This window comes from Anser anser, assembly GCF_964211835.1.
Source record: "Anser anser genome assembly, chromosome: 3".
NCBI lineage: Eukaryota > Metazoa > Chordata > Aves > Anseriformes > Anatidae > Anser > Anser anser.
This window is the reverse complement of record NC_139722.1, coordinates 49,222,382-49,235,630: the sequence shown is the minus strand read 5'-3', so window position 1 is coordinate 49,235,630 and position 13,249 is coordinate 49,222,382. Positions and strand designations below refer to the sequence as shown.

The window sequence follows — 13,249 nt, the reverse complement described above, 5'->3', positions numbered from 1 at the left end:
TAAGATATCTCCTTCCTTAATTGTCTTCATCTCTTACAAATTCTTCATCTTCTTGTAGGCTTTGAGAAAGACCTAAAACTATGATTAGGTGGCTTTCTTTCTGCAGGCATTGTGCTCGGGAGCACGTGACTGGGAAAGAGCACCTTGATCATCAGGTCTTCTGTGCTGTTGTAAGCATTGGCATTGTGCAAGCCCTTTACGTTTAGCCATTTTTCGTTTAAAAGGCAGTCAAGCCTCCTGTTCCAGAACTTGCTGTTCTAGTGGTTAGGAATCTTGTTTGTGACCAATTTATATCCGTGGGTTTTGTCATCATTATTCTTGAGTTTGTTTTTCTTGCTCTGTATACCCTTAACGCATGTATAGACAGAAGTGTTAACCCATGTGTTTTCTTCTTGCCTTCATTTAGCTAAACTAAGAAAGCTGCTGCCTTTTCTCTTTCCTACAAGGCTCTTCACTTCCCTCATCCTGCTACGTGCTAAATGAGTTACTGTTCACTGTCTTTATATTTTTAAATTTAACGTTATTTTTTTACTTTGGCCAGAACTGTCCATAATATTCCATTGTTAAGTCTCAGCATTGCATTAGTAGCATTCCCTTTATTTCTGCAGGGAGTAACTGTAAGTGTCCTGTTGCCCACAACTGTTTCATATGGGTGACTTAATGTAATCTTGAAGCCTCAATTCTTGTTATTATGCAAGTGTGTGGTGGCTTTACCCTGCTGGGCAGCTGAACTCCCCCATAGCTGCTCTCGTACTCCCCCTTCTCAAACGAAGAGGGGGAGAAAATACGATGGAAAGGGCGCAAGGGTTGAGATGAAAAGAGGGTCTGCAGGGCTGGTTCTCACTCCTCTTTCCCAGCTGCTGTTGCGCAGCAATTTCTTCTGTTTCTTCAGTTTGCTCCCCCAGAGGCCCAACCAACATTGCTCCCTGGGTCGGCTCTGGCCAGCAGCAGGTCCCTTTTGAAGCCGGCTGGAGTTGGCTCTGTAACGTGGCAGCTCCTGGGCTCTGTTCACAGAGGCCACCCCTACAGCTCCCCTGCTACCAAACCCTTGCCACATAAACCCATTACAAAGTGTGACCTTGCGTTTTATACTATTGGATCTTCCATTTCTAAAGCTCCAGTCATCAGTTTCATCTGTGTTCTTTTTTTTTTTAATATATGACAATACAAGTCCCTGAAGCATAAATACAGGAAGGTATTGCTAGTGTTTTTTGTTAATGCATCTTGCTTTTTGTGCCATGATCATTGTTCACATTTTTATTTCACCTTTCTATCATAAACCCAATACAGATAATTTTTATAAAAGATTTCTTATCAGAGCTTTATTCTTCTTGGTTTGGTGTTGCACCATGACTTGTTTATTAGGAGCTTTTTATTAAAAGATCTTTTTTTCAAGTGTAGGGAAAGACTGGTCCAAAGTTAGTGTATCCTGCTGGTTGATATCCTACCTTCTGTTTGTGGACAGATTTTTGGAACTTCAGTCCCTCCTTAGCTGACTTTGTTGACCTAAAAAGTGAAGCTTCTGGGTTGTGTCTTGATTCTTATAAATGATGAAGTTCAGTTAATCAGGTTTTCAGCCTCTCTTTCTAGTGTCTTCAACAAACTCAGGTGAGAGGCCTGTTTGAACTGTGCATCTTGGTCTGGTCAAGATCAAGTTAGGTCACCCTGAATAAAGAACGCCATGCCTTTTCCAAGTCGGTGCTGTTTATAAAAACTTAAAATACTTGATCGTCAGCCTACCAGAGAATTTAGGCTTAAAAACCACATTCTTGTGATATTTGAGTCTGTATCTGAGGAAGCTGGCTTGATCTTAGATGTGTGAAAAGTCAAGGTGATGCTGTTGCTAGTGCATATTGTGTATAGTATAAATACCTTAGCAATATGGCTGAATCTGGTAAACTTTGGCAATAATGACAGATTCTTCAAATATTTAGCTATCAATATAAATTTAATCAAAGCTCATTCAACGCAAGTTTCTTGCGTGCAAGTTTTCCCTTCTCCCTCCTTCCACAGTTGAAAAAACACAGTGAAAGATACCTCTTGACTCGGTGGAGCTGTATTAAAAATAAAATGACCGTGTTGATCTCTACAGAACATTCCAGGGAAAAGTTACTTAAAGACTTGCATAAATGAATGTAACCTTTTTCTCTTTTGAAAACTGTTGTCCTCACATTTGTTTCTCTTTGGAGCCAAAATAGCCATTTGTGTTTAAATATTTTATTTTAGCTAATCAGAGAAATTGGTGGCATAAATTTAAAGAAGAATGAGCCTCCACTTACCTGCCCTTACAGCCTGAAAGCCAGAGTTCTGTTGTTGACTCATCTTGCAAGGATGAAAGTCCCTGAGAGTCTTGAAGAAGGTAATGACTTTTCTTCCTAATCAGACATTGTTGAAACAGAGCAACAAATTGCATGCTACAGTACTCATAATTTTTATCCATTAAAGAGTTGCATTGGATCTCTGTTCAATAATCTCTACGCAGAACACTTAGCTTTTCAGTTCGAATGACTCTTTGAAAACATTTACTTAGCATTTTATCATTCTCTTGATAGCCCTGTAATACTAGTATTGTAGTTGTTGATGCTTTTTGCCTGCAGATGTAACTTTGGAGTGTTTTTTCTTTGTAATACACCTCACACATGTAACGTTTTAGTCTATTTCCTTCTCAGAGCAAAGAAATCTAAGATGAGCATAATATTGCTCTCTAACTTTTCCATTCGTGTTTTTTGACTTCCACCCTAACTCTGTGTGAAGCAAGGGAGATTAAATTAGAACGTCAAAATATCAATTACATACGAGCTTCAGTTACATATTTTGCAATTCTTCATAATTGTAAATGTTCAGGCAGAAATGTTTTGAAATGCAGTTCTTAAGTTTCATCCATGAAACTCGTGGCTTCTTAGGCTGACCAATGAACTTGGTGTTCCGTATTTTAAAACTTCCTTAAAAAAAAAAAGGCTCTGGTTTACTTTTTTGAAAGCAACTGGAAAATCAGATGATTTTAAATCTCTACTAAGTAAAGTCCTTCCTTTCCTTGTTACTGAGTTGTTTGTACTTACATAGATCTTTATAACTAGATAGTACTTTACAAATTGTATTTTTTTTTCCCACATTCATACTTCACTTAAATCCCTCTGTTAAAAACCTGTGATTACCTAAAGAATAACACTGTTTTAGTAAGAGTGTTAAATTGTTTGGACATCCTGTATTAGATTGATTTAATAAGTACTTTGAACTGAAAGCTGTTTGTCTTCTGTACAAACCTTTTATTCCCTCTTAGCACTTTCTCTTTCCTGTTTTGTTAAAGAATCCTATAGACAGGTGCTTCAGTGAGAATGAAGTGGTAGTTTCAATAATACAGGAATGAATAGAAATGAAGGCTATACCATTAAACGACCAGTTCATGTAAACTATTCCCTTTTTTCCTAATAGGATGCAGTATAATTGCAGCAAGTTTTGTCTTGCAGATCAGCAGTTTATCCTGAAAAAGAGTCCGGCACTACTTCAAGAAATGATTAACGTGATCTGCCAACTAATAATAATGGCTCGAAGCCGTGAAGGTAAGGAAAGAAACAGTATAGTTAAAACAGGTAAATATCATTCTTCATTGCAATACTTCAAAAAGAGTCTGTGGTTCTTGAGGAGAACTTAATCTATGATATTTAGAAATGCTTAAATGCGCTTTCACTCTGTTTACTGTAGTGAGAGAGTTCTCCACTTTCAGGATTGAAATGCTGCTACTGCCAAGTCCTACTCTGAAATCTTGAGAATCTATGTTCAGCTTTTAATTTTTGCTATTAAAATTTTCTCTTAAAATGCTTTAAAAAACATTTTCTTAAAGATCTGGTTCATTTTTGTCAGCATAGCACTTAATATAAGATAAATCGAACCTTGTGTTCATCTATCTTTTAATTGCACTCTTTTCTAGCTCTTCCCCTCCTGTTATGAGCGTCACTTGTTTCAGCTCATTTCTTTGCTATCATTTCTTCTTTTGTGTGTATTGTTCAAACTTCTTCATTTCTGGTACCAGTGTTGTTTAGCCTGCTGTGTATGTTTTTTTTCCTGATTTTGTAATGGCAGGTACTTCGCTGTAATTGCTGTAAAAAATTATAATTCATTTGAAATGTAATACTTAAGCTTTTTCATTTTTATTATAAAAAGGGATTAAGCTTAAGAGGGTTGTTTGTGGAGTAAAGACTCGGGTCTTATTCCTTTATCACAACAAATATAAGCAGGGCATACTTATGGCAAACTGGTGACTATTATGGTAGCTGTCAAATAATACTCATTGGCTGGTCTTCACTAGACCCAAACCCTTTAACAAGCGTTAATAGTCTTCTAACAAGAATAGTTTTGGGGAAGATCTTCCTCAGCCCTATTGCATGTGGTGCTGGAAATGGTGCTCCATAATCCGGTAAAATGAGAGAGAGGACACGAATAGATAAAGCTGTTGCATGCTGTTTGACTATCCTATTTGAAAAAGAAGCAACAAAGAAGTTAAAGAGAAATACACATTGTCTTTACCAGTGTCTGAGACTGCTGGGGAGCAAACTTGAAACCTAAAAAGAAACAACAGATGTATTTTTCATTGTATAAGTTATTGTAGCATTATATTTAGTAATGAGAGTCATATTAGGAGCTCAGCTGTATGTGGATAGATACTGGGTATGTTTTTGTGAGTGTTCTCTGGACTAGCACCACAGCCATACTGTAAAGGAATCTCAAATACGTATTTAACATGGGGAAACCAATGCTTTCAAGCTCTATTTGTTTAATAGTTTAATAATGTATTTCATAAAAAGCTAAGTAGCTGTTTTGGAAATATTTTTTCAAAGTTTTGCTAGCTCAGCCAGGCTGAGTCAACATATTCTAGCTAATTAGAAAACGCACTTGTATGAAAACATTTTTTTCCTTATAAGCCCTTGCATGTGCCAGATAGAAGTATTTAGTCGTTTGCTATTTAGTTGCTTAGCAAATTTAAAATGTTGGCTCTATTTTTAATGACAGCACACATGCAGAATTTTACTCCCTGCTGACTTTCTCACTGGGAACAAACTGGAAATTGAAAAGCTGTTGTTTATTTTCTTAAGATATGAGTAATATAAAAGGTATTGCAGTTTTTGAAAGACTCTCTTTTTCGTTTAAGTCTGTATTTGCCATCTTAGTGTAATATAAAGTACCTTAAAACTTAAACGATGGAAGTTTCTGGTTTCAGTTCTAATTTTCAAAATAATGGCATGGTACATCAAATTAATTATCATGTTCTTTAATTAGCAATAGGTGTCCAGCAGTCCTGATATTTTAAAATAGAGGTGAAGGCATGGGGTTAATATTATCTGAAGAAACATTTTGTGGATAAATCATATTTTGTGAAAGCTAAATTGATGCCTGGGTGAGGAGTTTTGTTTTGCACTATGTTCATCTTTCAAATATCCTGAAATAATACTAATAATATTGTAGCAGTAGTATTAAAATCTGTGCTTTCAAAAATTCTGTAAGCATTTATGCATACTTCTTTGTAATCAAGTCTTGAAGAAAAGCACCTTGAAAATTAATCTTCAGAAACTTGACACTTAGTTTCCTAGTTAACTTTTAAAATGTCCATACAGCATTCATCTCAATCCCATGTCAGCTGTTCTTGAAGGAGATGCAAGAAAGAGTGACAGATACTAAGGACAGCACATCGTGGAGGGAGATTTATGAAGTTCCCCTGACAGGGACAAGCATCCTTCCCCTGTGGATAGCAAAAGTAGTGCTGCGGACTGTACTACTGCTGTGTATCCCCATGAAAGCCATGGACACTACCTTTCTTAGCAAGCCCTATCAGAAATAATCCATCATAAAAGAATGAATGTAGGTCTTAATTTTTAACAGAGCTGTCATTCTTTGCAAATAAGTTTGAGTTTATTATTTGTTATTTGCAAATAACAGTTTGAATTTTCTTTCATAAAAACAAAATGGATGTTATTTTCATTTCAGTCCAGTCAGAGTTTTATTCGCTGCTATGATTTTTCCAGCCTGGTGAAAAAATGTAGCAGTTGTGAATTACCTTCAGATAAAATGTCTCGTATGCTCTTGCCAAATTTCTGCATAGCCTGTGAGACTTTATTTTACATTCTGCTCCCTGAAAATATGCCTTGCTCTGTGGCATCCCTTGTTTGCATCCATTGTTTTGTGGTGACAACTGGTAGTTCAGGCCCACTGATTATCAGCTATCTTGATGGCTTCCTTGAGATCATCCTTTAAGTGGAAAGCTGCCCTGTCAATGCGGTGTTTGTTGTCAAAAACATACAATATGCTCTAGAAACTGTATGCAGGAAGGTTAAACATCAGCTGAGCTGTCCGCTCAGAGTAGGCTTCATAATTCAGACTGGGAGATGCAGTGTGACTTAGAGGTTGTGGTTTGACCCATTCCCTCACAAGCAGCTGTTATTTGCATTTAAATTTGTGATCGACTTGTTTCATGTCATATGTTTTGGATGTCCTTGTGTTTCATAGATTAAAGGTCATCTTATCTTGTGCTATCTTGTGCACTTTGACAAGCAGAAGCTGTCAAAATATATGCAGTTATGACACTTATGTAGAGGGCAGTTGGGTATTGTTAAAAGCTATACTGCTCTCAAATTCGCTCTCAGGCGGATAGTCCTATGTTATTTTCAGGAAACCAAAATAACGTTGTCCAGCTTGGTTAAAATGTTTTCTACTGTCATGTGGATGATGAGTTAATGCTTTGAGAAACAGGAATATCAGCTTTGACTGGTGCTCTGTGGTCTCAAAGCTCTAGGTGAATTTCCTGTGAAAGCCAGTTTGTCAGAGAATATTTAGGACCTTTTTATTAACGTAGCTTGCAGTGTGACTTTCCTTAGAAGCAGACGAAAAAGATTACAGGGGAGGTTGTAGATAGGTAAGACGGAAATGAAATTTTGTGCTACTTAGTTGGAAGGTTAGTCTACCCATTACTGTTTTTTGAAAGGTAGAATTTGCATCTTTGTTACTTATCAGCATTTCTAGCCAGATGGTTCCCTTCGTAATCTCTCTGGTGTTATTTTTCTCTCTGCTTTGTATAATCTTTGTGCTATTTATTAATATATTGTGTTTAAAAAATAAAAAGTCCTGTTGCGTAATTCGTTCTGATAGCTGATTGTATTTATAGCTTGGTATAATTCATGAAGAAACAGGCCATAAGGGGGGAGAGGGGCCAGTGGAGCACAGGAGATGGAGCAATCTTTCACATGCATTTAAATGCAGTATCAGCTGCCTATAAATGTGCAGAAAAGTAGTGGTGTAGATGGAGAACATATACCGAAGACATCAAGTTTGTTTTCTTTGATCAGATTTGTTACCTTTCCATATTTCCTCTGTAAAAGGTTTTAAAATTAATATAAACTTGTTTTGTATCAAAATTCTTGGCCACTGGTGCTTAAATAGAACACTTGGCAATTTTTGTTTTGGTATTTTTTTTGGTGAGGTGCAGGTTACAGCCTGTCTGCCCTCTGATCCAGGTGCAAGTAAACCTGTTGATAGCCACATCTGTAACTGCCCTGATACTGTGGTAATCATGATTGCACAGCCCTAGCAGTGTGGGTATATTCCATCTTACCATCCATCTATTTATTGAAAGATGCCCGTGTGCCCCTGTTGTAGCATCTCAGACATACCACTAACAGTCAAATCCATCTATACCAAATATACATGTTTGTATACACACATGTGTATATTGGTATTTGTATGTGCACAAATAGTTGTATTTATACTTATATTCAGCGTAGAAATATATTTAAAAATAGCTGTACAAGTCAAGATAATCAAAAATTGATCGTTTCTGGGAAAAGTTTAGGAAAATGCATGCATGGATTTATAGATAAGCTGACAGGCTTTGTAAGTTATGTCCTTTCTGTAATGCTTGTTTAAAACTGCCTTCAGCTCTTTCATATGCCACGTACGAGTTCAGAAAAGAATTAAGTTGTGTAACTTCCTTTTGTCTCTCTGAAGAACATCTAACTTATTTTTCTGTTTCAGTGGAAAGTGCGTATAGAGCAACCTGAACATTGCCAATTTCATACTTGCAACAGCTCATGAGCTGCTGGATTCTGAAATGGGTTTCCTAAACAGGGTTTTCTGAAATCTTATTTACGAATTGACAGTTGTCAAATAAAGTAGTAGAGGACAGTATGTGGAAACCTGTCTGCCTTGCTGTTCTTTTTTTCTTTGCAGACATGATGAAGAGTATTAAATGGCAATTTTTTTCTTTTGCTGGGCTCTGGTTAAGACTTTCTCCTTGTGTATCTTCGCTTTGTTTAATGATGTAGCATGTATATCTCTCTGTACTTAAAAAAAAAAAAAATTCTAAATGAAAAGTTGTGTAGATGTTTGCTTAGACACCTATCCTCTAGGCTTGCTTATAAGTCATCTTGCCTTTGATATTTTACAGCTGTTCTTACTGCCTTCCAACATAATATGCTCTGCTTAGCTTCAGTTATACCTACATTTTTTTTCTTGCATGTGCTAGGCTGCTACTTTTACGTTTATCTCTCAAGATGATCTTAGAACCCTTTTTAAATCTTGGAAATAATGTGTTGCAAAAGATTAATGATAGGTTATATTTAATGATATACTTACAAAGTAGAGCTAAATGTGTTAAACATGCACACATACATAGTATACAAATGTAAAACAGGTTTCTGATGCTGTGTTTTTTTCCCACAAACTTTGTGGTGGAGCTTCTCTCTGTAACTGGCAGCACAGATACGTTGTGCTGTTGTTCCCTGAGACTGTTAGATGGGAGTCTTTCTTTTAGATGGGAGTCTTTCTTTTCTTAGTGTTCAACTATGATAGCTTAAATAGGGGGGAAGGAAAATGTCTGCTGAACTATGTGACTACAAGGAGAGTAAAAAGGCTGCCTGATTAACTAAGCTGAAAGCTTTAAAATGCTACTTTCTTCTGTTCGGTTTACTGAAAACAAGGTTGCCTGTAGTCTATAATTCAAATATAGATTGGAAAAGTGTAAAAGGGGAAAAAAAAATAAAATGATGTGGTATATTCCTTTCTCCCCAAGAAAGGGAGTTCCGTGCTCCATCTTTGGGATCTCTGGAAAATTGCATGAAGCTTTCCCAGATGACTGTCCAAGGACTTCAGCAGTTCAAGTCTCCACTTCTGCAGCTGCCTCACATTGAAGAGGACAATCTTAGGCGAGTCTCCAATCATAAAAAGGTATAAGACTAGGAATGATGCTTGTTAATTTATTAAAACATTGTTTTGATTAGCCTGTTGGTCTATAAGGAAACAAGGTCACGAATTAACTACGAGAAAAAAGAAAATATCAGTATTTGTGTGTGTGTATATATATCTATGTATAAATAGGATGTGCATATATAGGAGTATGAGGAATTCAGTGCAATATATCCTTGATCTGTGTGCTTTTTGTATTTTTAAATTCTATCTCTGTTAGGAGGTAGGAATTAAGATCAGATATCTGTTAAGTATAAAAGGCACATTGACCTCAAACAGAAGAAACAGTTTCTTTCTTATTGCAAAGTGTTATCTTCTGTTGAATGTAGCATGTTTTCACAGTACAGCTGGAATATGTTTTTTTGCTTGTTTGGCTTTACACCATTCTGTAATCTAGTTTGATAGAAAATGTGATTCGATGATAGCACAAAGGACTTCATAAAGGGAAAAAAATAGTTAATTACTGTGTTTAAGTATTTCAGGTTTTGTGATCCTTTATGTATGAAGGAGGATGCATTTAAAAAACAAAGCTATTGCTGTGTAGTTGTAGTTGGATAAGTATTGATATTTGTAGAACTTAGTACAAAAAAGATCACGTGACTATGTTGCCTGAATACCTGTATACATTTCTTTATGCCTGTTGCACTGACTAATGCTGTGTTCAAACCTGCTTATTTGTAGCATATCTTCCACAAATTCCTGGTTAGAAGCAAGCAGTTATATTCTAATAGAGGCTGACTTTTGTGACAGTCTTATGACAGTGGCTAATTGTGATAAATGTTAAAAATATTTTTATGTAATGAAAGCTTTGTTTAGCTTTAACTACAGCATTAGGTGGTGTTTAAATGCTTCTTTATTAGTGTAAAGATAACGAATTCTTGAGTGCCACATTTTTCTTTTGATTTACTTTGAAGATGCTCATTCAGTGGCATTAGTCTGTTCCTTGGCATCAAGTAGAAGAACCATTCTCTTACAAGTATTGTTAAATGCTTATTTTCCTTAATCCAGCTGCAGTCTATAGGGAGCATACAAAAAAGTACACACAATTTTGAATATATTTTTGATATGTGTAGTGTTCCTAAGAAAACAAGAATTTGACTACTTTGTAATCCCACTCATGTTTCTCCTGAAGGAGAGGAGACCAGTTTGTTAGGCTTATTTGTACAGGATTCCCGTGCAATTCATTTGAAATATAGTCCCCTAGATGGAGACATGATCAGCCTGCCCGGAGTCATGATCAACCTGCCTAGATACGTTAAGTTGATTTTAATAAAATACATGCTTTCTAATAGTCTGAGGTAATTTAGTGTTCAGACAAATCTGTTTCTGTCCTTGCCCCTCCACTCTGCAAATCTTTAAAAAGGAATAATTTTGGATTTCTTTGTAATTCAATATAACAACTAAGTACAAGTTACTTAGCTTTTTCCTACTAGTATAAATATCAAAGCACTGAGGTAGTCCAGTTAAATAAAGAATTAATAGGATTTCTTGACTCAGCTTTCTGAAGGAGCTGAGCTTAAATAATAGTTTTGTAACAAATCTATTCAGTTTCTAAGGGATTGCATTCTGTGGAAAACACCAATGTTCAGACCAGAACCATTAGGTTAGAATGGAACCTCTTTGTTTTATTGCTTTGCAAAACTTGCTAGTTTTCTAAAATGTGGCTTTTTTATAAGAACAAATCAAATGTTGTGTATGTATTAGTAATGTGGGGACACAAGTGATGTATTAGCAAGAGTTTTTGTGAACTGTGTTCTCTGCTACCATGTGGTTTCTTTTTTTTTAATTCAGTATAAAATCAAAAGTATTCAGGATTTGGTGAGTTTGAAAGGTTCTGATCGTCGGAATTTACTGCATTTCCTTGAAGATAAGAAATATGATGAAGTTATGGCTGTCCTTGGTAGCTTTCCTTATGTCACTATGGATATAAAACCACAGGGTAAGTCGGAGGTCTTTTTGTTCTATATGTGTCAGCCTTCTGACATTTTGGTAGTCTATTGGCAATAGTCTTTTGGAAGACTGTGAAACACAACTCACTATTATTTATGTGGCTTGGAAATGACATTTCTTGATTGGCAGACTCTTGTATGTGAGATTAATAGTCTGCGAAGATAAAATACATTAAAACATTTCACAAATTCCCAAGCCAGCAATACTTTTTCCTACAGGAGCTTATCTGGTATTTCACCAGTTGATTTAATATTTCATGAGTAATATGGAATTCTGGTTGAAATGCCACTTTTATTAGCTATCTTAAAAAGTTGTCCTTATACCAGAATTTATGCTCAGCTTATTCCAGTATGGAGAGTCAGTTATGAAATTTTTGAATTGGAGACCCTGATGACTAAATATTCATGGGTCTATTTGTGATAATCTTTCTACGGTTTTCATATATGGTAGAATTTTTCCATGCTATGCTTAGATTTTTTTTATGCACTGTTTCAATGAGTGTATCTGTCTTAATCTCTGAAGTTTAGGTATATTATTAAGCAGTCCCAGTTAGGTAGCTGTTTAGTGGCAAGTGGATTGGTTCTTCAGTCTCCTTTCCTGTGTGGAAGATCAGTGGTAGTAAATCTGAAATATATGAAAGGTTGTTCTAATACTTATTTATATTGTTACTGTGGTGGCAATGATCAAATTCAAAATGTGATGCATTTTGTTTGGGTAGCCTAATTTTTAACTTGTCATATGCATAGTCTTCTCTGAGAACAAAATGTTAATGAAAATGCCTGTTAAGGAAACAAAAGTCTGTTGAGCTTGGTATTTCTAATTTTTTTTAAAAAAAAAAGCAAACAACAACAGAAACCCCACTACTTTATTGTACTGAAGTTATATGGAATATAATGAAACATTGTATGTAATATATATATGTGAAACTAGTGAATAGTAAAACTGCTTTCCTGGGGCAGGGTGGGGTGTAAATAAAAGTTCCACACTGGGATATAACTCTTCTTCCTCAACCTGGGACATTCTCCAGTTCATAGACTGAAGAGAGAAACTCCTCAATGGCCTTCCTGCGGGTTTTACGTTTGATGTTTTAGTTAAAGTAATCATTGCTGTTCTTTTATTTTCCTTCTCCTTCTACTTAAAAAAGAATTAAATGCATGATTGTTAAAGTGGCATTGAAATTGAGTTGTTAATCATATGAAAGTCAGGAAAATCAAACTTACGATTCCCAGAACAAATACAACAAGGTCCCTTTGGTCGTATGTGGTATTTCATGTTTCTGAAGTTTTATGCTTTAATATATATAATGCACAATATAATAGAATTATGGTTCCCACAGCAGCAATAACTTTGAATTTTCTAACTTCCATGCAATTAAAATTTCAAACTCAATGTTGCTATTTTATAGTTTGCTGAATTACCAGCCCTCATCCTGATAGTATATTTGATGTTGTAAGAGACTTTATTTAATAATATTTTGAGATTGTTTCTGTTATGTCTAAATATAAGCATACAAATTCCATTTTTTGACAGAAAATAATGTGTAATGGAAAAAAATGCTTGACAGAAGTGTAACAGGTAATTTCCATTCCTTTTATCCTAGTTTTGGATGATGAAGACAGCAACAATATTACAGTGGGTTCTCTTGTCACTGTTCTGGTCACACTGACAAGACAGACCATGGCAGTAAGTATTAACAATACTTGTTCTTTAAGGTTAACTGCAATTATCTGCCAGTAAGCAAGCATTTATTCTTTGGGAGCTAGTGTAGTGTTTTGTTAATATAGCTGTAAAATAACGATTTGAAATTGAGAACTTGTGCTCTTGATCCTCTCTATATTTCTGTTTCTGAATGAGTCAGTTTTCTTGGGGTCAGATTGAAGTTGAGTCAGACCCATTGCAGCTCTGTAGAAAACAATAAAAGAATATGGCAGGTGATACTGCCCTGAGGTTTGTAAGTAACAGTGAAAGACATTCAGAAACTTAGTTCCTGAGCTAGGATGAAGTATTAGATCAAATACTTAGGATAGTGTTTGAAACTGATTTCACTTTGTGGGCTCAATGTTACAAATCC

General features: G+C 35.7%; 1 protein-coding gene across 1 annotated transcript in view; it reads left to right on the top strand.

The window, feature by feature from the left end:
- The window catches only part of SEC63 (SEC63 homolog, protein translocation regulator), a 57,554-nt gene that overhangs the window by 34,546 nt on the left and 9,759 nt on the right, over positions 1-13,249 (top strand). The window contains exons 10-14 of the mRNA XM_083831846.1: positions 2,227-2,359; positions 3,468-3,560; positions 9,056-9,210; positions 11,020-11,167; positions 12,779-12,861. Of these exons, the coding sequence (XP_083687972.1) occupies positions 2,227-2,359; positions 3,468-3,560; positions 9,056-9,210; positions 11,020-11,167; positions 12,779-12,861 (612 nt within the window). The remainder of the gene's footprint in view (positions 1-2,226; positions 2,360-3,467; positions 3,561-9,055; positions 9,211-11,019; positions 11,168-12,778; positions 12,862-13,249) is intronic.